General features: G+C 42.6%; 1 protein-coding gene across 7 annotated transcripts in view; it reads left to right on the top strand.

The window, feature by feature from the left end:
* Positions 1-23046, top strand: part of DYRK1A (dual specificity tyrosine phosphorylation regulated kinase 1A) — a 149790-nt gene that overhangs the window by 88994 nt on the left and 37750 nt on the right. For 5 of the 7 annotated variants that reach the window (XM_047874945.1, XM_047874944.1, XM_047874947.1 and 2 more), the window contains one exon: positions 20017-20213. In XM_047874945.1, the coding sequence (XP_047730901.1) occupies positions 20017-20213 (197 nt within the window). Of the gene's footprint in view, positions 1-15990; positions 16061-16101; positions 16457-20016; positions 20214-23046 lie in introns of those variants that run through there. The other 2 variants (XM_047874950.1, XM_047874949.1) reach the window with 2 other exon arrangements.

Genomic DNA, 23046 nt, shown 5'->3' on the forward strand with positions numbered 1-23046 from the left:
AAGTGCTCCATTGGCTACGGTATTGGACAGCTCAGGCCTAGAGCATAGCAGGGGCTCAGTAAATACTTGTTGAATGAATGAGTGAGTAAATGAATTAGAAGAAGATACATTGGTTGTTAAAGGAGCATGTAGATTCGAGGAAGGGTTTTATTTTTATAGTGAGGACATAGGGCATGTTTCTGTGTTTGATAGAACCGGGGAGAGAGAGGTGGAAGGTAACAGGAGACTGAGGGGTTAATTGCTGGAGGACGCTTATGAGGAGGCGGTGGGGAGTGGATTCTGCAGCCCCGGTAGTGGAGGAGAGTTGTCTTGCTGTCTCCTCTCCTTTGAAGAGGCATGTTCTTTGATTCCATTTTAAGAGGCCCAAATCCAGTTCGTTTAGCATAGAGTTTATTCATTTCGAGGAAGAGAGAGCCAAGAGGGTGCACGAGCAGGGGAGGGAAAGACGGGAGAGAGAGACTCTCAGGCAGGTTGCGTGCTGTCAGTGTGGAGCCCAGTGGGCTCGACCCCACAAACCCAACGGTGAGATCATGACCTGAATTGAAATCAAGAGTCAAGACACTTAACCGACTGAGCTACCCAGGCGCCCCTAGCATAAACTGATTGGATTGTGTTATAACTACTCCTTTCCCTCATTTTAGGTAGTAGAGAGTGGAGGGTTATTTTAAAAGCCTCAAAAGTGGTTTCTCTAGCGACTTAAAAACAGAAAAGACCGAATCATTATATCGTGTACCAAAAACTGATGTATGTCATTTATGCCTCAGCTAGAAAAACATTTGTAAAAGAAAGGAAAACATCTTTTTAGGTGGAAGGTAGGAAGAAGTGTTACTGGCACGTATCACCATTTTTACGTTGGTGTCATTCAGCTATGAGAAGAAGTATTTTCTGTGTTAAAAATTAACCAAATCTGATTTTCAGCATTGTGATGATACTTGGCATTATAAAATTATGTACTGTTACATGTTGGAATATAGAGCCGTTATTATTTCCCCCACATTATCCCTCAGCCCTTACGTACGTTGGGTTCTTAAACAGCATTTTACATAGTGTCTCGTGTTACGGGGCGTACTGTTCATGGGAGGTAAAGTTCTGTGTGAGGGGGAGACGTAGGCATGGGAGCACCTCTGTAGTAGTTTTGGATGCTCGTGGAGGTCACTGGATGTAACGAATCTGAACAAAGCGAGGCAGAGAAACAACACCAGTTTTTGAGGTTACGGCTTCACGGTGTCAGGCGTTGATGTTGTAAACAAAGCTTTTAAGGATCATCTTTAAAAGTATTGTAATAAATAGAAATTATGAACATATCCGTAGGATTAATAGAAAACATCAACGGTTCTAATATTAAAATGTTTAAGTCATTGGCACAATGTCCCTGTGTGGTATCGTGCAGGGAGTCAAAAAGTGTGGTGTCCAAAACAACTTAAGAGGTAAGATTAGATGACTTTATTTTTACTATTTTTTTAAAGTTTATTTTTATTTATTTTGAGAGAGAGCATGAGCAGAGAGGGGCAGAGAGACGGCAGAGGGGAGAGAGAGAATCCCAAGCAGGCTCTGCACTGGCAGCATGGAGCCCGATGTGGGACTCGAACTCAAGAACCATGAGACCGTGACCTGAGCTGAAGTCAAGTTGGACACTCAACCGACTGAGCCACCCAGGCGCCCCAAACCTAGAGGACTTGATGGAAATCCAGTGACCACAAAGTCACTGGTATTGATGGTGGAGGTAGGCTCCTGACTGCGCGGAGTTGGGCGCCTCTCCCGTGTGTATAGATAGATACATAGTGCTCATCTCACTGGGAAGCGCGACATCTTCGTACACTCCCGACGGTGGTCTGCTCAGGCATGTCGCGTGATGTCGGCACTGGAAGCGACTGTGGACATGGTCATTCAGGGGCGTTCAACCTCTTTTTTCTGCCCAGGCATCTAGAGCAGGTTGGGTTACTCAGTCAGAAACAGAGGCTCCCCAGGACAGTGCTCTGGAGACAGGAGAGGAGAGTGATGTATGTACTTTGGAACCGCCCCAGATGAAGAGTGATGATATTCCCGCGGAGAGGGGCGGAGAGGGGCTGTTTGGACACGGGGCATCCCACCACGGTCATGTAGCTGCTACACGGGCTGCTCCCAGGGCCAGTTTTCTTTTTCTTGGCTCTACCTTTTTCGTTCTCCTTTCATGCTTTTGTACTTTTTCCTCTTTCTTTTTCTTTTTTTTTTTAAGTTTATTTTGAGAGAGAGAGAGAGAGAGAGAGACAGTGCAAGTGGGGGAGGGGCAGAGAGGGCGAGAGAGTCTCAAGCAGGCCCCGTGCTGTCGGCACAGGGCCCGCTCAGACTCACGAGTCATGAGACCGTGACCTGAGCCAAAATCAGATGCGTAACCAATTGAGCCACCTGGGCGCCCCACTCTCCTTTCTCTTTTCAACAAAGTTTTTTAACTATCACATGCCTCATAAAGTGCGAAATACGAGGAGTCAGTCTTTAAAGTTCAGATCATAATACGTTTAAGGAACTATCGTCATTCAGCTTAGTACCCTTGCCTGCCTTTCTGAGCGTCATCGCTGGTTTCCCAGTCACCTAGGCTCAAAACCTCTGAGTCATTTTTGCATCTGGCTTGTCTCCTCTCTTCCATATTTAGACGAGCACTCAGGTCCTGTCACCTCTACCTCCGAGGGTCTGTTCATATGTCTCCTTCCTTTTCTATCATTACCCTCCCTCCTGAAGGCTCCCACAGTCCTGTGCTTGAACTGTTGAAATAAGTCCCTGATTGATCTCTGCTTGTGGGCTCTCCCTGTTCTAGCCCCTATTACACACCAGTTCCGTTATGATCAGCTTAAATAATAGAACAGTTACTGAGTACTTAAATGTGCCAGATACCACTTTAAACATTAGCTCTTTAATTTTCATAATAATCTTAAGGTGCAAGTACTATTATTAACTCATTCTGCAGATAGAAAAGGGATGCGCAGATTTTATTAACTTACCCAAAGTCACACAGTAGCTAGGCAGTAAGTGGCAAAATTGAATCTCGGCACTCTAGAATGTGAATGGCTAGAACCAAAGCCACAGCTGGAGTTGTGTCGCTCCTGGCACACCTTCCCTGGCACTCTCTTAACAGGTTTCACACAGTCTGAATTCCTTAGCTTGGCGAGAAGACTCTTGGGCCCGGCTTGCCCTTCTGTCCTTAACCTGCTCCTTTGTCTGTATTCTCCAAGCCAAAGTCGAGGCGACATTTGAACTCCTTGCAAGACAAGTGAGAGTGGATGGGGCAAAGTGATTGAGGCACTCAGGTTGGAAGTAGAGGAGGAGGGGGGTGTGCTTGAGAGAGTGTGGCGGTGCCTCCGAGGGAGGGAGTGTGTCATAAGATTAGTCTGCGAAGGGAGGTTGGCGCCCGAGTGTGGCCCGCTCCCTAGTCTTGCCTTCTCCCACAGGACATTTGCATGGGCTCTTTACAAAACTAGAGACACTAGAGAACTGGCCTTTCTGTTTTGTGAAACTTGATGTGAAGTCTACTCGTTTTCTCTAGACTCCTGTGTAATTTCCTCTCTCTTCTGCCACAGCCACCCACCGGTCCGTTTTCACTTGAATTCAAGCAGGGTGTGTTTGGGAAGGGGCACGCAGGCTGGGTGCCGCTTCCTGGCCCCTGGTTTCCTCGCCGGTTCAGTTTTTCTTCGCTCCTTTGCAGGGTTTCGGCAGTCTCACTTTTTAGGAGGGGTTTCCATGTCTCTTGAGCACTCTTCCGCTCACTCCTGGCTTTGGGGCCTGGCTCAGGGTGGCGACGAGAGTGTTCTCTGGAGACGGCGGTCAGTCTGGCTTTCTTAATGTGTGAACCTGGGAACTTGGGGCCCCTCTCCAGCTGCTTGACTGGAGCTTCTCTCCGTGTAAAATGCAACGAGTACCATAATGATGCCACCTCGTTTATAGAGCTGCTGGGGGTACCAAGGCACACTGGAACGGTATTTGGCACGGACTGAAAGTCCAGTGAATAGCACTAATTTCACTTTCATTACATTTCAAAAATTCTGACTACTTAAGAGTATTCCAGTAAAGGGTCATGGACACTTGTTTTATCCATATAGTTATTATTCAGGGTGCTCTAAAAAAAATTTGCCTGTTGGAGAGGTAAAAATGAAGTCTCCTTGTTACTTATTATTGATTGACTTTTTGACTTCGGGTTACTTTTCTCATATACTTATTATTCGTTTGTGAGAATTGCATCTTTTGTCCTTTCTGAAGGGAGGGGCATATCTCGGTGTTAATTGTATTATTAGAGAATATATTAAGGGTACTGTAGAATACTTTGGACAGTAACGGGTTCTGTACTGTTTCCATCTGGCATAGAACTCAGGTACAAGTTTTAAGCACTTTGGCACAGCAGACTTGGAAGGAGGAAAACTAACGATGAGCCCTAAAATGATGTATTTATTTGCCACATAAATATATTTTTAATGAAGGGTTACCTTTTTTTATGTTATTAAATTTTATAACTTCTATCGAACGGTTATAGCAGTTTGCTCAATGCCTAACTTTTAAAGTGTCTTTGGTCAGATGAATATCTTGCCTTTTGGCCATTTTGTAATGGAAAATCCCGTAAATATACAGTGTTTTAATTGGAATCACAAAGCCAAACGATTGCCTCATCGGGTAATTTTAAGTATTATGCTGCAATTCAATATAGGTACCCAAGTACTTAACTAGATTTAAAAATATCTTGTATGTTACAGCTGTTTAGCCAGAACTAAAAAAGAGTGAGGGGTGTGTGTATGGTTCTCTTTTCTGCTTGGGATAGGAGAGAGAGAGGGAAAGTTTTTTTTTAATGTGTTGGGTTGAGTTTTTGTGGTTTGGGTCGTTCCCCCCCCCCCCCCCCCCCCAGCTGCTGTTGCTGTGCCTGCTTGTGGTATAAAGATCAGGGAAAGTTTGAGGCAGCTTTCTTTCCAAAGAAACCTTCTGTGCCTGAAACTTAGTAGCATCTTTAGACGTTTCTTAAAATGCCGTGGTTGTGGCATAGTCGAAGGTGATGGGCGGCCTGTGGTAGGTGACGTTCCTGCCTATTTCTATCTGCCTCTTTCCGTGTTTGGGCACAGCAGCTCCTCCTCGAGGGCAAGGCAGCTAAGCAGGCTGTGTTCAGCTTTTTAATGGCTTCATACTATTTCAGCTTTTAGATGCATTGTAATATATAGTTTCTCTTCTTTCTGTACTTCCAGGTTTTTGGAAGGCAACTTCAGTGTGCCTTATGTAGGCCTTGACAAAGTTATGGTCAGGAGATCTGAAGAAAACTGGAACAGGGTGGGAGAGGGCCCATCTCTGGGTAATTCAAGTTTCATATGTATGTGTGTGCACATGGGTGTATACATAACATTCTAACATTTTTCTAGATAAATAGCATTTTACTGTGTTTCTGTATAGATTTTTTTTGAAAAAAAGAAACAGATTTTAACCACCGTTCTTTAAAGTGCCTCTTTTAAGCTCTAAACAGACTGTTGAGCAGCCTTTTCTTTCTCTGGCAACAGTCTGTAACATTTCACATCCATGGCATCGTACAAGGGAAGGCCTCTGTGCTTTGGATTTACGTGATTGGACTAGATGACGAATCCTATTTCATGTATGAGGAAAGGGACCTGTTTGTTGCCATGCTGCACTTGATGCTTGTGCTAAGGCAGGCGAGCGGAGGGCTTAAATTCTAGTCCAGCGTATGTCAGGATCGCAAGATGAATGTTCCGGATGGATTCCTCATTTTTTTCTGTGTTCTAAATGAATGTGCTATTTGCATGCTATAGAGGAATCTGTAGGGATGTAGAAAGCAGGGCCCGGGACCAGAAGGTTTGACAAAAGTGATTATGAACAGCTTGGAACCTGCACTTACCTGTCTGGATTGTTCCAGTGTTCCCCCTTAGCTGTCCCACAGATGACTGACCTGGGAGAAGTGAGGGAAAACCCTTTCTTCTGACTGCAAGTAGGGAGTGGCCTTTGTCGAATGCACTTGTCATGCTCTTGCCAGTCTGGCTGCCCTTTTGCTGTTTGGCATGCCGGCGACCGCTGCGATAACCTGGCGTAGGTGACTGGAGTCGCCAAACCACAAGTAAGGGTCCCTGAGCTGGTGGGGCCTGTATGAGAGACCGCTCTGAGACTTAGACCAATCGTGCTGAGCTGGGGAGGGTCCCTGGTGTCATTCCTCTCACTGGAAGCCACGCCAGAATCTCAGGGTCAGCCGCACCGTGTGGTCGGAGCCATAGTTTCTCAGCTTGCTTGGAAGAATTCGTTCTTTGAATATGACTAATAAATTTGTCGATATGAATGACATCATCTTTGTAAAACACTAGGAGTGTTTATGGAAGTTGAACTTCCTGAAGGCCCGAGTGGCTGCGGTGAGAGGGTGCCTCCTCCCGTTAAAGAAGAGGCTGGCTTTTGGACCTGCCGTCTAGTCGGGACCTCGGTCACCTGCCCATTTTCTCTGATGTTCGTCTGGAAGCTTGGTGGAGCTAGTGTCACAGCTTGTGTAGATCTTCTAGATCTTTTATTTATTTGTTTGTTTATTTTTTTTAAACATTTATTTGTTTTTGAGAGACAGAAACAGAGTGTGAGCAGGGGTGGGGCAGAGAAAGAGGGGGACATGGGATCTGAAACAGGCGGGATCTGAAACAGGCTCCAGGTTTGGAGCTGTCAGCACAGAGCCTGACGGGGGGCTTGAACTCATGAACTGCAAGATCATGACCTGAGCTGAAGTCAGACAATTAACTGACTGAGCCACCCAGGTGCCCTGATCTTCTAGATCTTCTCAACAGTGGTTGTGGATGTTTTTCTTAGCGGCTTGGTCTCAGGTTACCCTGATTGGTTACCCGTCGAATTAATGATATTTTATTTTATTTTATATTATATTTTATTTTAATTTTATTTATTTTATACATATATTTTTTAAATGTTTATTTTTGAGGGAGAGAGAGAAACAGAGCATGAGCAGGGGAGGGGCAGAGAGAGAGGGAGACACAGAATCGGAAACAGGCTGCAGGCTCCGAGCTGTCAGCACAGAGCCAGACGTGGGGCTGGAACCCACGAACCGTGAGATCGTGACCGGAGCCAAAGTCAGACACTCAACCGACTGAGCCACCCAGGCGCCCCTGATGATGTTATTTTAATCCTCGGCTGGAAAGAAACTCCCGTAATTCAGGTCTTGTGTATGTGACCAACACACGGGTTTGGTGTGATGGCACTGATATTTCCTGAAAAGTCTGCCTCAGCGGGTCCTGGCTCATTAGCTCTTCCCTTGTGCTGTTACCTGGATTCTGCTAGTCCAGGAGGCATCTTTTTCTGCCCCTCTGCAAGGCTGTCCAGTGAAACATCTAAAATTAAACTTCGGTTAGAAACAAATTCACTTTTTATGTTCTCCCAAAGGATTGGGGTGTGTGTGTGGGGGGGGGTAGTTACAGTATTTGTAAATTTAAGACAATTATAAGGCAGCAAGGATCATGTGACTGCAGTCATGAAGATAAACTTTTTTACGGCATTTGCCTCAACAGGATGTTTGTGAACACTTTGTACAAGCGACCGTTACTTCAGTTGTTGTGTTAAATACGTTGCTTTCTTTCACATATGTTTTTTCTGGTAAAGTATCTTTTTTCAGTTTTCAAAAGTTTTGTCACAGTTATTTAAAATCATGTATCAGGTAGTCGTACCTAAAATTCTGCAACTTCTATGTTTAATATATTGCAGCGTATTAATAACCTTCCATCTTGTTCTGGGATTTCTAAATCTAGTGGCAGATACACTTTACAAACGGCGGGTGCACATTTATGTTTATGACTGTCTGTGCTCTTTATGTTCAACTGCTCATTTAGTCACTTGGGCAGCACTTCCTTCTGGAGCTTCTTCTGTGTGCTGAGCACTGTTGTAAGTCCCGGAGATTCAACAGTGAACAAAGCTGGACGAAGGGGGATGTCCTGGTGGGGTTTACGTCTCAGTCCCGTTGCACTAGGAGGTAGACCTTGGGCTTCCGATCACACCACCGGCCACCAACCAGCCACCAGGCTGAGTTACATAGTCACAGATCTTTATTTTCTCCAAGAGGTTGGACTTGATTTCTTAAGAGGTTAATCTCACCTGTTACAGTGTCTCTAGACATAAACTTATCTTTGTCTACCTGTTTTTTGTTTCAAGACCCCTCCCCCACCTTATTTCTAGAAATTAAAGGATCAAAGGTTACTTAACACCTTGTTTCTGACAAAGTGGGGAAAACTTTTATTTAAATGGGCTGATTACTGATGAAACATTTTTATATTCTGGGTACTGTAAGAAAAAAAATATTGCTTTCTCTACCTGGAATTTTCATGATTACTGATAACCCATAAAATACCAGGAGGTATTATTATCTGCTTCTTTATTTTTACCACTTAAAAATGTTTTATAATTTTAGAATATTGGGGGCCATATAAATATAAACATATTACATGTTATACCTTGTATGGTGTAATAATTTATGGAATCCAGCAGCTATATTTTGGGTGGCTATTTTCATCTTTTTTGTGTGTGTTCCAGATGCTATTCCTAAAAATAAGTTCTTGACTTCTTATTTCTGCTGCAAGAATGTAATTTGCCTTCTGTAATTGAAAGGGTTAAGACCCGTTTAGTGTAGAGTTAAGTAAGAATTTGTGTGTTCCAGTTGTCTGTTTGTCCATCTGGTCCGTCTTAGTGGTTGCTTGCGAGCTTAGCACGTGCACCCTTAACTTACACGGTGGTGTATTTGCCTTTTATCTGTCCTATACCTGGTGCTGTGGTTGTCATCTGCATGACTTTTGTAAATGATGTAAACTCTACAGTTTGTTGTTATTTTTGCTGTAAACAATGAGTTCTCTCTTAACACTACCGACAAGAAATATCTTTACTATTTGTCTACGTATCTGCCATTTCTGTTGGTCTTTATTCCTTAGTGTGGATCTCCGTTTCTGTCTGGTGTCATTTTCCTTCTGTGAACTGTGGACATTTTTGGAGTGCCAAGTCTGCTACTGAAGACTTTTTTTATTTTCATTTGTCTGTGGAAGAGTTTTGCCCGCCTTTTGAAGGCTTGTTTTGGTGGATACAGAATTGTAGGTTAAAGGTTTTTTTCTTTTATCATTTTAATTAAAAAATTTTTTTTACTGTATATTTCTGAGAGAGAGAGAGAGAGAGAGATCGAGATCGTGAACTGGGAAGGGGCAGAGAGAGAGAGAGAGAGAGAGAGAGAGAGACTGCAAGCAGGGGAAGGGCACAGAGAGAGGGAGACACAGAATTGGAAGCAGGCTCCAGGCTCTGAGCTGTCAGCACAGGGCCCTGTGCAGGGCTTGAACTCAATAACGGTGAGATCATGACCTGACCCGAAGTCCAGCGCTTAACTGACTGAGCCACCCAGGTGCCCCTTCTTTTATCATTTTAAGATGTTGCTTTGTTTTTTTTTTTTCTGGTGTGCATGGTTTCTGATGAGAAGTCAGTGGTTCTGTATGTGAATGTGTATTTTCCCCCCATTCTGACTGCTTTTATGGTTTTTTCTTCATCAGTGCTTTTAACAATTGAGTGCCTTTGTGTGGGTGTGCGCACATGCTTTTTTTTTTTTTTTTAAGAGAGAGGGTGCTCACACATGTGAGCAGGGTGAGGGGAAGAGAGAGAGACAGAGACAGAGACTCCCAAGCAGGCTCCGTGCTCAGTGCAGAACCTGACCCAGGGCTTGATCCCACGACTATGGGATCATGACTTGAGCCGAAATCAAGAGTCAGGCACTCAACTGACTGAGCCACTCAGATGCTCCTATGTATTTTTATACTGCTTGGGTTGATTGATTTTGGATCTGTGGGTTGATACTTTTCATTGAATTTGGGAAAATTTTCAACTGTTATTTCTTCATAAATTTTCATTCCCCAATTTTTCTCTCCTTTTAATACTTCCTCTAGATAGGAATGTTTGCTTGATTTTGTTGTGAAGGTTTTAGATGCTTGTCTCATTTATTATTATTTTTTCCATTGTATTTTATACTTGTTTTCAGTTAGGTTAATTTCTGTTGCATCGTTTTTACATTCACTGATCTTCTGCAGTGTTTAATCTGCTGTTTGATCCATCCAGTGAATTTTTCATAGTTTTTCATTCTGTAAGTAATCTGTGCACCCAGCGTAGGGCTTGAACTCATGACATTGAGATCAAAAGTTGCACAGTCTACCAACTGAGCCAACCAGGCATCCCCATTTCAAATATTATTTATTTCTAGAATTACCATTTGATTCCTTTTTATAGTTTTCTCTTTATTCAGTTTTGCTGTTTGGGGGCACTTGGCTGGCTCAGAGGAGCGTGCAGCTATTGATCTCTGGGTCGTGAGTTGGAGCCCCGTCTTGGGTGTAGAGATTGTTTAAATAAATAAACTTAGAAGATTTGCTGTTTTTTCTTATTTTGTCTACATTTTCCTTCTATTTTGAAGCCTTTGTATGCCTGTTTTTTCCTCTGCCAATTTCATTATTTCTGTCATTTCTGGATCTATAGGTGGATTTGTTTTCCTCCTGAAGCAGGCCTCCTTTTTCTGCTTCTTTGTGTGCCTAGTGATTTTAATTTTTTTAAGTAGGTTCCATGCCCAACATGGGGTTTGAACTCACAACTCAGATTAAGAGTCGCATGCTCTACTGACTGAGCCAGCCAGACGCCCTCTATCAAGTGATTTTTGATTGGATACAGGCATTAGAAATACTAGGTAGTTGAGCTTCTGGGTTTTGTTGTCCTTAGAAAGGTGTTGAATTTTGCCCTGGCAGGCTGCACACTGTCTTGATTCTTGAAGGTATGTTTCAGTGTCTGTTGGGACAGGCAGAAGGCAGCCAGGATGGCTCTACTGCTGAAGCTTGGATGTTTTTTGTGGGGGAAGTCTGCTTTGAATGTCCGTGGTGTTTTTGGGTTTCTCCACCCTAGCCGATTGGAGCACTTACGTTTCCTGGTGCTGTGCGAGTTCTAATAGCTGTTCAGCTCCTAGCTCCTGGCGCATGCTTTTTGCCTCGCCTCCCGCAGGGGCCTGTACCCAGCACTTGAGCAGCTTAGTATTTGGCCAAAGAATCAAGGGGATTTCTAGGTGTAGGGTAATGGAGCTCCTTCTGTGCAGAGCTCCCTCCTTTCTGTGGCCTGCCTTACCAGTTCCAGCCTGGACCTCCCATCTCCATCCTCCCCACTCAGCAAGACCCCTCTGTTGTGTTTGGGCCCCCTCTCCCCACACTGGACTGTGGAAATTGTCTCCAGATAGAAAGCCAGAGTGATTGTGGGGCCCCCCAGGTTTGTTTCATTTTTCTCAGGGATCACAGATCTGCACGGCCTGTCGTCTTGGGTCTGAAAACAGTGCTTTTGTGCAGCTGCCCAGTTTTGCTCATGGTGCGTGAGGTAGGTCAGTTACGAGGCATTGATGTGATAGGCTTTTAAAAGTACGTGTTTTTATCCCTATCCCACAGTTATTCTTCACAATTGAATTAAAGTTTCAGACTGAAAAATTTCAACATTTATTTGGATCTTACATGAGCAAATTCGTTGTGTTTGTAGACAACTGAATATGCTATTTTGGCTTGTAGGTTAAAGCAAGTGTGTGTGTGTGTGTGTGTGTGTACACGTTATGTATGTACACTCATTTTGTCATGACATATACTGTCCACTAACTAGAAGGGAATAAAAAATCTATTTGTCCTTATCATTAGGTAATTTACGGAGCCCTAATGTAGTTTGACTGTATCTTATTTTCATAGTTTTACTTTAATATGTATTTCTTTAACACCCGTGGAGCCATGCAGTGTGCTATGTGCTCGGGATATAAAAACGAGTAAGAGAAATTGTCGAGCAACAGCTCTAGCCTGTGCGGTGATTAGACTATTCTTTATTTCTGACTCATGAGCCCCTCATTTTAAAAATACTTCTTCCATCCTTACTCCCTTCAGCTCTCTCCCTTCTCAACCATTTCTTCATATTCTAAATATTCCTGATAGATTCAGTTCATTATTTCACTGAACAAATATTTGTTGAATGCAGGCCACGTGGCAGGCACTGTTCTTGGTACTGATGATACCTTGATGAATAAAACTTTCTTCATGAACTCCTATCCAGTTACCCTCTTCATCACAGACCTGTGTTTGTAGCCATCATTTAAGTGCAGTCAGCTATTCCTTTAACATTCTTCTCCTTTGTTATGGGTGTGCCTTGTTGCAAGTGATCTTGGCACATTTTCCTACATAATCTTGGTTGCCCTCCCCTCCTTTCTCAGGGGAGTCTGTCTCAGAAGCTTGGCCTCCTAAGAGTTTCCACATTTTGTGGATGTTATAGTTTTAATTAGCTTGGATTATTTTCATTTATTTTTGGTCTTTAATACCGTACTTTCTCTTTAAAATCAAATGTGGTTTAAGATGTCACAAGGATGGTCCCCTATCAACGTATTAACAACAAAAGAAATTCAAGCTAGCTACAGGTGGAGCTACTTGTGGGTCTCACATCTGAGATAAATAAATGGCTTTTTTCTTTGCCGAGGGTCTTCTCCTAGGCTTTTCTCTTTGACGTGTGCTCTCTGTGTCCGGCTGCCTGTTTGAGTCTCGCCATCTCCCAGTCTCTCAGATCTGTTCATGGAATGCTTCTCTGAAGAATCACCGCTAATTTCTATAGTGTTATGGTCCCTGGTTTAGGTGTTTGCTGAAACATCGTAACTGGAGTAGAATGAGAAAGCTACTGCTAGTTGTTCTTCCTTTTTCTCCTCCCTCCCTCCCTCCCTCCCTCCCTCCCTTCCTTCCTGTAAACTACCAACAAAATTTTTATGAAAATTCAAAAACATACTTACGGTAAAAAAGCTCCATATAGTTCAGAAGGATATAAAAATGCGCACAGGACCCCACTTGCATACTTTTTCCAGCTTCCATACTTTTACACTATTTGGCAGCAATTTAAAATACTATTTTGGTACTGAACTCCAAATAATGATTATGAAGATAATTTTGAATTAAATATTATAAGACTTGATACTACAGCATGTATTTTGACACATTCTTGAGCTAAAATATTAAAGCTAATTTTTAGTTTAGTTGGACAAGGATTACATATAGTATGGTATAGATAGATGTCACGTTAAACCATATGAAATGGCTGTTTTGTAGGCCAGAGGAGGTCTAAGATTAGCAGTTTCCTACAGGTCAGCCTAATACTTTATTAACATCATAGGATGAACTGAGTCCTTGTTCTTTTTAACATTTGACTTGAAAGGGAAGATGCAGGGGCGCCTGGGGGGCTCAGTCAGTTGAGCATCTGACTTCGGCTCAGGTCATGATCTCACAGCTCAGCTCGTGAGTTCAAGCCCCGCATCGAGCTCTGTGCTGACAGCTCAGAGACTGGAGCCTGCTTTGGATTCTGACTCCTTCTCTCTGTCCCTCCCCTGCTCATGCTAGTGCATCCTGTCTCTCTCTTCTCTTTCTCCTTCAAAAATAAACATAAAAGAAAAGAAAGGGAAGAGGGAAACTTTGGAAAGACTAAAAACCGTGGCGATGGGCCTGATTATAAAATCAGGTAAAGAAGGAATTCTCGTATTAGTTTGTCTTCCTGAATGGAATCTTGTCATAGGAGAAGAATGAATGAATGGATAACTTAAATACTTGTGGCAGGAAATGAAACTTGAGTATCTTTCTGCGTTGCACGCATAACAGTTGAACTCAGAAAGGAGACAGTGAGCATGTGGCAAACACACCTATATACAGACCATAGTTACGAGGCCCCATCACTGGGACTGTTAGTAGTTGTGATAGATGGTATAGTAAGTAGCTAAAAAAAAAAATAGTACTACAAGTGAAAAACATAAAGTGATTTCTTGTTAGTCCATGTTTTGATTACCTACAGCAAAATTTAAAAAGAACATTGGATTCTTTGTCACCTAACATACCACCCTTACGTACAGGAGTGTGTATTAGTGTTTTAATAATAATATAAAGCCCCAAATAATTAACCAGGAAGGCAAATCTCTGGGGGGGAAACCAGCCCTATGGTGTATTGTATAGTCACAATTCTAGCTGAGGTTTGGTTATGTGCCACTTGGATTAGTTGGAAATAGCTTTCTTTCATTAAGTTAAGCAATTAAATTGTTTTTTAGATGATGTTCGAAGCCGCTTTGGCATCGTCTGGTGGTGGCCTGTTAGAAATGTAGACCCTCAGGCCCTACCCTAGATGTACTGAATCAGAACCTGCATTTTTAACAAGATTCAGAGGCGATTTGTAAGCACATTAATGTTTGTGAAGTACTGTTCTAGATCATGGGTGGCATTGTCACCTCCAAACAGTGTCACGTTAACCTCTCGGTGCTTGGTGAATTTAATGCACGCAGTTAATCCGTTAATTGATGGGATCTAGATTGAGAAAATGAAACAGATATTTTGGGAGGATAGTTACAATAATCAAGCAGCAGCTGTCAGTTTCTTTGTATTTCTTTCATAGCTATCTGGATGTCACAGAATTGTCCATCCCTTCCTCAAAGCGTATCCTTGAGTCTGATTGTACTCATGCTGGATGATTTGTTGATATTTTGTGATTGTGAGTATGTGTGCGTAGGTGTGTGTGTACATGCCCGAGGCAACAACAGTATACAAATTAAAGGAGTAATGAGAGTTTGATGAGTCAAGGATGGTAATCTATACTGTAGCATATAAAATAACTGAAAAGTGGGGGCTCTGGGTGGCTCAGTCTGTTAGGTATCTGACTTCAGCTCAGGTCGTGATCTCAAGGTTCATAGGTTCTAGCCCCGCATCGGGCTGTCTGCTGTCAGCACAGAGCCTGCTTCGGATCTTCTGTCCCCTGCCCCCCCCCCCCCCCCAGGTGCTCGTTCTCTCTCAAAAATTAACATTAAAAAAAAAAAAGATCTCTAAAAAGTAATAAAATAATTTGTGTGTCTGGGAGGTATAAAAATCTCAGTCCAGCAGAAGGTAAGAAAGGAACATGAAATAGTTGGAGTAAATAGAAGGGTTATAAGTGTACATACACAAATGAAACCCAGGTACATACTGTTTACAAGAGACAAACCTAAAATGTAAGAGAATGGAAAGTTGGCAGCGAAAAGTGGACAAAAGGCATACCACACAAAGAATGAGAAAGTGTGGTGTGGCCATATTAAAAAAGGGAAGCATTATTGGAAATAAAGAAGGGCTGTTTATGATGATAAAAGGTTTTTATTTAAGTTTACCTATTTATTTTGAGAGAGAGAGTACAAGCAGGGGAAGGGCAGAGAGAGGGGGAGAGAGAATCCCAGGCAGGTTCTGCGCCCTGTCAGCGTAGAACCCCACATGGGGCTCGAACCCATGAACCGTGAGATTATGACCTGAGCTGAAGTCTAGAGTCAGACGGTTCCTGACCGAGCCACCCAAATGCCCCAGGATATTTTTAATACACCTCTCTTGCTAACTGATAGAACAAGACGAGAGCAGAAATAGAAAACCCACATAAGAGAGGATACTTAATAAAATTAGCAAACTCAAAAGATAGGAGATGGCCTCATTAGCCAGTCCTGAGTTGAAGGAGATAGCACTAGATTTACACCTACATTGATAGAAAAGCTTAGAGGCTGTAATGAAACTTGATGCCAGTGCATATGAAATGTAGACGAAGGAGCCATACTCTTAGAAAAATACAATTTACCAGACATACCAAGAAATACAAAATTTGAATAGTCCTCTTAAAGAAATACAACTTTCAAGTAATTATTAGCTTTTAAACTACCCACAAAGGAAATTCCAAGTCAAGATGGTTTCATCAGTGAGTCCATCACAAAAGGATGATTATGACCAAATTGTGTTCCAGGAAATGCATAGTCGGTTTAACATTCAAAAATCAATCTGTATATTTTACCACATTAACAGTGGATCAGAAAACTCCTGTCATTTCAATGGATGCAGAAGAAGCATTTAATAAAATTTAGCATCCATTTGTGAGGGAAAGGTTTTAGCAAACTATGATTAGAAAGGAACTTGATTCATTTGTTAATGGTCATCAAGGAAAAACAAAACCTACATCAACCGCAGTACTAGAGATACGTTGAAAGCTTACTTTCTGAGATTGGGAATAAGACAGGAAAGTAAGTACCTGTGTCCCTCTCTGAGCACTGCCGGGTTCGAGGGACAGTGGCAAGAAGAATGAGGTGGGGGTAAGAATAAGGAATGGGAAGGCAAAACTACCGTTCAAACGTCCAGAAGTGCTAGTGGCTATGGCAGCCTGTTACACGATGCCGATCAATTCATCATGGCCAGAAATTCTGTCGAGCAGCACCGTTGAAGAGAGACGCTGTGCAGTTTCAACCACAATGCCAACATAGGCTTATTTGTTTTGTGATTTTGGGGAGCTAATTCTAAACCATATACGGACATGCAGAGGACTACGAATAACCCAAACCATTGTTGAGGAAGTACAGAATTCTCTACTGGATATTAAAACTTGTAAAGCTGGTTCTGGCACAAGGTTGAAAGAAATCGAGGTAGGTCTGTATCCAGTAGAATAGCGTAGAGAATCCAAAACCAGATCCAAGCGTGCACGGGCATGTGATTTATGATACACATGCCTTGCAGAGCAGCAGGGAAAGTTTGTCTTTGTAATAATTGGTCCTGAGTCAGTTGAATATCCATTATGGGGGGGGGGGGGGGATGCAGCCGAATTCCTGTGGTACACATGCACAGAAATCAAATCCAAGAGCACTGCCCATCTAGATGTGAATGGTGAAAACTCACCTGCTAGAAGATAACAGCACTTCTTGATGACTTGGATATAAGGGAACATTTCTTAAACGGACACCAAAAATACGAATTCTAAAGCAAAAGTTGATAAAATTAGTAGATTGTACTCATCAAAAAAACACCCTTAAGAGAGTGACCATGCAGACCACTTACAACCGACAAAGGGCTCGTACCTAATATGTGTTAAAAATAGGATGTTTTAAATTTTAGAAATGTATCAGGAATAGTCTTTCTTGATAGAAAAATGGAAAAGCAACCTAAGTGGATCTTTAAGCAGCCTTAAATAGATGAAAAGCTGCTCGTAGCCACCAGGAAATTTGTACACGCTCATGTGTTGGTGGAGAGCCACCACATACCTCCAGCAGTGGCTGAGATTAGGAAGACTGAGGGTTCCAGGTGTCAGTGAAGGAACAGAGCAGAAGGGACTTTCATAAACTTCCAGGGGAGAAACGGAGCAATTAAAAACACTACAGAAATTAGAAACTACAGCAATCAGAAGAGCAACAGAACAGCATCTCTGTATGTGCCGAAAGACCCTTAACAAGACTCAAGACTCGTCCTAATGACGTGGTTCATAATAGCTCTGAACTGGAAATAATCCAAGTGTCGGTCGGAAGTAGGACAGACGGGTTACCATGAAGTAACGATCACGACCAGACTGCAGCTTATAGGCGCAACATGAAGTGAACAAACCCACTTACATAAAGTTATAACTGATCTGGGTTTGGAGGTCAAGATAGCAACTTTGGGGTAGAGAGAATTGGGTATTGATTGAGAGGGGTCAGAGAGTGATGTGGGGGGTTTCTGGGATGATGCCCATGTTTCTCCCCTCTCCCCTTTAACAAGTTCAATTGATAATTATTTAAGCTCTATACTCATGATTTTTATCCTTTTTTTGCTATATTACAATAAGTGAGTTTAAACCTAGTATATAAGGACACTGGTAGTAGAAGCAGAAGCTAGTATTTTGTAAAGTACCAAGATCCATTATTTGTGCTTTCTTGTGTCTTATTTTTTGAAAACTTCATAATAAACCTAAGGGAATAGGGTTAGTGTAATAGTATCTCTGTTTCATAGATAGGGAAGCTAAGACCTAGAGTGGTTAAGTAACTTGCCTTTCAGTGCCTTAGTGTTTTTACTGTTTATAAGAGCTATTTATATATCAAAGAACTTAATCCTATTTATATATATTTAAATTTATTTATATTCCTTCCCAGTTTGTTTGGTTTTTGTATTTTTGTCATGTAGATGTAAAGCCTCCTTTTCCCCCCATTATTTGACATTTAGGTTTCCGTGTTTTTTTTTTTTTTTTTAAATGGTTGCGGACAATACCAGGATAAACATTCTTCCGTGTCTTTGTGCACGTCATCGATTATATCCTTAGGCTAAATTCCCAGTTTAGTTTTGTTTTGTTTTTTAGCTGAACAGAGTTGTCCCGTGTATCTGAATGGACTGTATTTTTTTAGTATGAGTAATGAAATGTTTAGAAAATCACCCCATCTATCATGATAGTGGCATTGTCCTTTCACTTATTCAGCAACTATTTATTGATCATGCCCTGTGGGTCAGTTAAGGACCTCAGGCTGTAACGGAGGGGACAGAAGCTAAGGTCTAAGAGCCGTGCCAAGGCAGGTTATGTTCCAGTTTCAGTAATGGGGAGAGGACTCGAGGTTTGCTGCTTCGAAGAGTCACTCTAGCATTTTACTGAAGGGATCCAGAGCTGCAAATGGGCAGAATAAAGACAAAAAAGAGCTCGTGGGGATCTGTTGTAGTCCTCTGAGTGAGACAGGGGTTCATGGAGATGAAGAGAGGGGCTGTATTTGAATGTTCTACGGGAGGTGGAGGCAGCCAGATTGGGCAGCTGTTTGCCCGAGGCTGGTCTCTGGGGGCAGAGAACTCTGACTGCAGGAGCTCTGGTTCCGGGTGACTGGGTGGAAGGCGGTGCCGTGTGCTCTGGTGGAGCAGAGAAGTGGCACTTGTGTTTGGAGGGCGCCGAGCTTTGCTCTCTCCGGTTTGGGGAGTCTAGGCGACCGTCAAGGAAGAGGCTGTTCGCCCCGCCAGACGGGTGCTGTTCCCACCAGCCGTTACCGCACGGCCCAGGGCAGCATCGTGGCCGGTGTGGGCCGTTCATGAGCCGCCAGAGCTGTTCCGAGTATTTTACACACCGTCCCCACAGCCTTTGCACGTTTGGCGAAATGAGGTGTGCAAGGCCACGCGGTCGAGGAGCGTGGAGCTCAGGTTCCAAAGTGCAGCAGCCTGGCCGAGTGTCCGGGCTCTTTACCGTGGGGCCTGCGCTGTTGTAGGTCTCAAAAACAGTACTTGAGGAAAAGTACCCAGGTGCTGAACGACATGGCCTGTTGTCTGGTTGGAGTTAGCTGGTTTGTTCAGGAAGGCCAGCACGGGAATTCTGGGCCCTCGGTTTGTTGGCCAGGGTTCGGCGCTTCACCTTTTGGCTTTCGTCTGAGATTACAAGTGTGGTTAAATTTAAGAAGAAACGTCTTCTTTTCAAGGAAGAATGAACTTTTATTTGCCAGCTACCCAATGCTTGTATGGACCAAGTGTTCATTTTCCATTTCTACCGTGAAAATCGTGACCGTGGTCCCAGCCTTACCTGTGGGATGATTATTGGCCGTTCGTACTCGCGGGGAGCTTGCGGGGTCTGGATCCTCTCGGGACTGTGTCGGAAGAGTTGGAGGAACCCAGCATCCTGTGAATTTGTATCCGTGTATTTGTATGCTCAGGTGTTAATGACCCGTGTCGGTGGTGAGCACCTTGAGGACAGATCTTTCACTTGTTTGGGGGGTGCTGGAATATCGATCGCGTACACCCGGTGGCTGCGAAGCGGCATCCTAGGGGCGTTCCTTTGAATTGGTTTCTGTGTCTACAGCCACAGCACCCTGAACACGCCCGATCTCGTCTGAGTTAGTTTCTCTGGAGCTGATCCACTGGAGAGGCCCTTCTCAGAAAATCAAAGATTACTTACTTAACTCAAAGTTCTCGATGGAAACCTCCTATGTGAAAATAAGTATTAAGGGTTGTTACTCCTAGTGGTTTATGAAAAGACAAGATTTTCTCTTACCACAGATTTATAGACACCTTAGTCACTGTATTTTATCCCATTGAATCTAGAACTGTTGTGTTGAGTATAGTTATTTGTTTGCAGTGTGTGGTTTTAAAAACTTTTACTATTACTGAAACTCCCAAATCCTAAGGTCCTTGTGGAGAGGACTGTCAGCTAGGTCAAAGGATGGGGACACTGGGATATAAATACATCCTTTCAACCTCACTTACTGTCTTCTCGTAGGAGGAGAGACTTCAGCATGCAAACCTTCATCTGTTCGGCTCGCACCGTCATTTTCATTCCATGCTGCTGGCCTTCAGATGGCTGGACAGATGCCCCATTCACATCAGTACAGTGACCGTCGCCAGCCAAACATAAGTGACCAACAGGTTTCTGCCTTATCTTATTCTGACCAGATTCAGCAACCTCTCACTAACCAGGTAAGTGCGTGATGTTTCAGAAGTGATTTGTTGGGAGTGTGGTAGAATGGTAAATAGGCAAAAACGGCTTGACGGTTTTCACTTTTTCGTGCCATACGCGAGATTCTGGATTGATGAGATAGGATGTCAGGAAGTTTGCGTTCAAGTTTGTCAGCTTTTTCTTTTTTCTGTCTCTTCCACTCGATTAAAAAACACTTATACACCAACCATAGCCACATTCTCTCCTTCTGTAATAGGGAGGGGAAAAGTTCATTTTAAAGAATGTCTGTTAAAATAAAGAAACTGAGAGCTTATTTTTATAGAAAGGTGGTTAAGGAGAAGACTATAAGTTAGAGGAAAACAGGTCAGATTCCAAACTTAAGCAGAGCGGATTTTATGCCATTATAAACAACTTCAGCGCGCAGGCATTGCAATAAATATGAAACTCCTTAAAATGGAGAAGAGAAAAATGTAATGCAAATTAACCGCACTGGTCATTTTAATATTCAGACTAGAGATTTCAACAGTTGTTTATAAAATGGACAGTGTAACAGAATAAATGCAGAAATCTCTTGGTATGCACACATATACGTGTGTGTATGTACGTGTGTGTTTTGCATATTTCCTGAATTAACTGCATTCACTACGTTGATTTTTGGTTTGGGGAGAATTTTTGTACTGACTATAGTTGTGGTAAAGTTTCTTTCCCCACTTAGATGGAGGGTGTGATGACCACTGAAAAAGGCCCTTAGGAATTTGGGTTGCCTCTGTTTTTTAGGCCTTTTAATATATCAAGTGATGATCAGAACCTTGGGAAATTTCAATATATTTCTTACACTGGATTATTTATTTCTAATTCCATAGTATGTGGTTTTAATGAGCACCTGGCTCCAGTTAAGTAACATCATGATGAAGGGACACCCTTGTATGTGTTATAAGAAGAATTTTGTCAACAGTTGAGCTGGCTTTACATTCATAAAATATATATAGCGCGTGAATAACATTCATAGTTAAGACGAATTATGGCAAGGCTTAAGAATTTGTTTTATGCAGTAAGTTGAGAAGTTGCGTGTTTGAGAATTGGAGCATGTGGTCCGAGTGTTCAAACTTGGCAAGTGTGTACCAGAAGACAGCTCCGTGGTACATCCAAAAAATAGTAAAAGCACAATGATTCGTTTGCATTGTGCAGCTGACCCTTGAGCAACATGGGCTTGAATTGCGCAGACCCACTTAGATGTGGATCTTTTTGATACGTACAGCCCAGTACTGTGAATGTATTTTCCCTTCCTTAGGATTTTCTTAATAGCTGACTTTGTTCATAGTAAGAATAGAGTGCATAATATACAAAATATGTGTTAATTGTTTATTGGCAGAGCTTCTGGCTGACAGTAGGCTAATCAGTAACTAAATTTTTGGAGAGTCAGAAGTTATGTGTGGATTTTCAACTGCACAGGGAGCGTGGCTAGTGTCCCTGACTCCCATGTTGTTCAAGAATCACCTGTACTTTTAAGAAACAGAGTATGTTTGGATTCATTTTCTCACATGTTCAAAAGCAGCCTGTCAGGCAGGGTGCCTGTTTTTATTGTTTTCCAGCTGAAGGGCCTGAGCTCCCACCTGTGACTTCTCCAGGTGTTGACGCCGTAGACTTGGGGGTGCAGCCCAGGTTCTTTCTTCTTAGACACAGTGCCCTTTCTATTGTATGACCCCTGGCATCTATGGAGGGCTAGAAAAAATTCTAGTCCTTTAGTTGTAGTAGGTAATTGTAGTAGGTAATTCGGTCCGCACAGCACCTGTTTTGAGATACAACTGACATCTTATTTGTGGGTTATTTTAAAGTCAGAAATAATTCACTTAATATTTCTGTTTTTTAGTTACAAAATGTTTTTAAAGGATTCATATGATGTAAAAAGACTGTCTTTTTAAATTTTTATTTATTTATTTTTTTAAATTTATTCTGAGAGAGAGAATAGGAGAAGCAGTGAGAGAGAATCCCAAGCAGGCTCTGCTGTCAGTGTCACTGTCAGTGCAGAGCCCAGTGTGGGGCTCGAACTCCCGAACCGTGAGATCACGGCCTGAGCCGAAACCAAGAGTCGGACGCTTAAGACTGAGCCCCGCCGGGCGACCCAAAAAGGCTGTCTTTTAAATAACAGTATTCAGCCAGGTATTTCTACCATAGTCCAGAAATTTCTGAACCTAATCAGGCAGATGAGAAGAGATTTTTCTTATAACTGAAGCGTAAAACACTGAAACTGTGGGCTGGTGTAGCATATGGTCTGCAAGTCCTAAGACATGGGCCCGGGGTCTTGACTCACGTAGTTGCAGGAGGTGGCCCTTCTGTCTGCTCCTTGAATGTATGATGGGGACCTTACACTACACTGCTCTAAACTTATCTCTGGCTATAAACTTGGATAATTTTATTATTTGATTTCTGTTGTTTCTTGTTAACATCCTAGTTTGTTTGTTTTTAAGGTTTATTATATAAGTAAGTTGAAATGAGCTAATAACTTTAACATTTTATTTCTGGTTATGCGAGTGGTGTGTTTTATACAGGTTTTTAAACAGTTTTGTCCAAAAGGTAAATTCAGGAAGCAAGAGAAACGCAGTAAAAGCAATTGTAGAAAAGTATGCTTGGTGTTGGGATTGCTGAGTCCCTTTGTGCTGTTAGAATTTTCTCATACCTTGCACAGTCCTCAGACTAGACTAAGGTATGCCCTACCTGTGCTTTTCAGCTGTTTCAGTAGCTCTCAAAACAGCAAGAAAGGCAGAATGTGGGTTTCTAGTTCTTCATTCTATATGAAACTATGAGGTAAATATTAAATAAAATGGATGGAATAGGTATTATTAAGCTAGAAGA

This window comes from Prionailurus viverrinus, chromosome C2 (assembly GCF_022837055.1).
Source record: "Prionailurus viverrinus isolate Anna chromosome C2, UM_Priviv_1.0, whole genome shotgun sequence".
In the NCBI taxonomy this organism is placed as follows: Eukaryota; Metazoa; Chordata; class Mammalia; order Carnivora; family Felidae; genus Prionailurus; species Prionailurus viverrinus.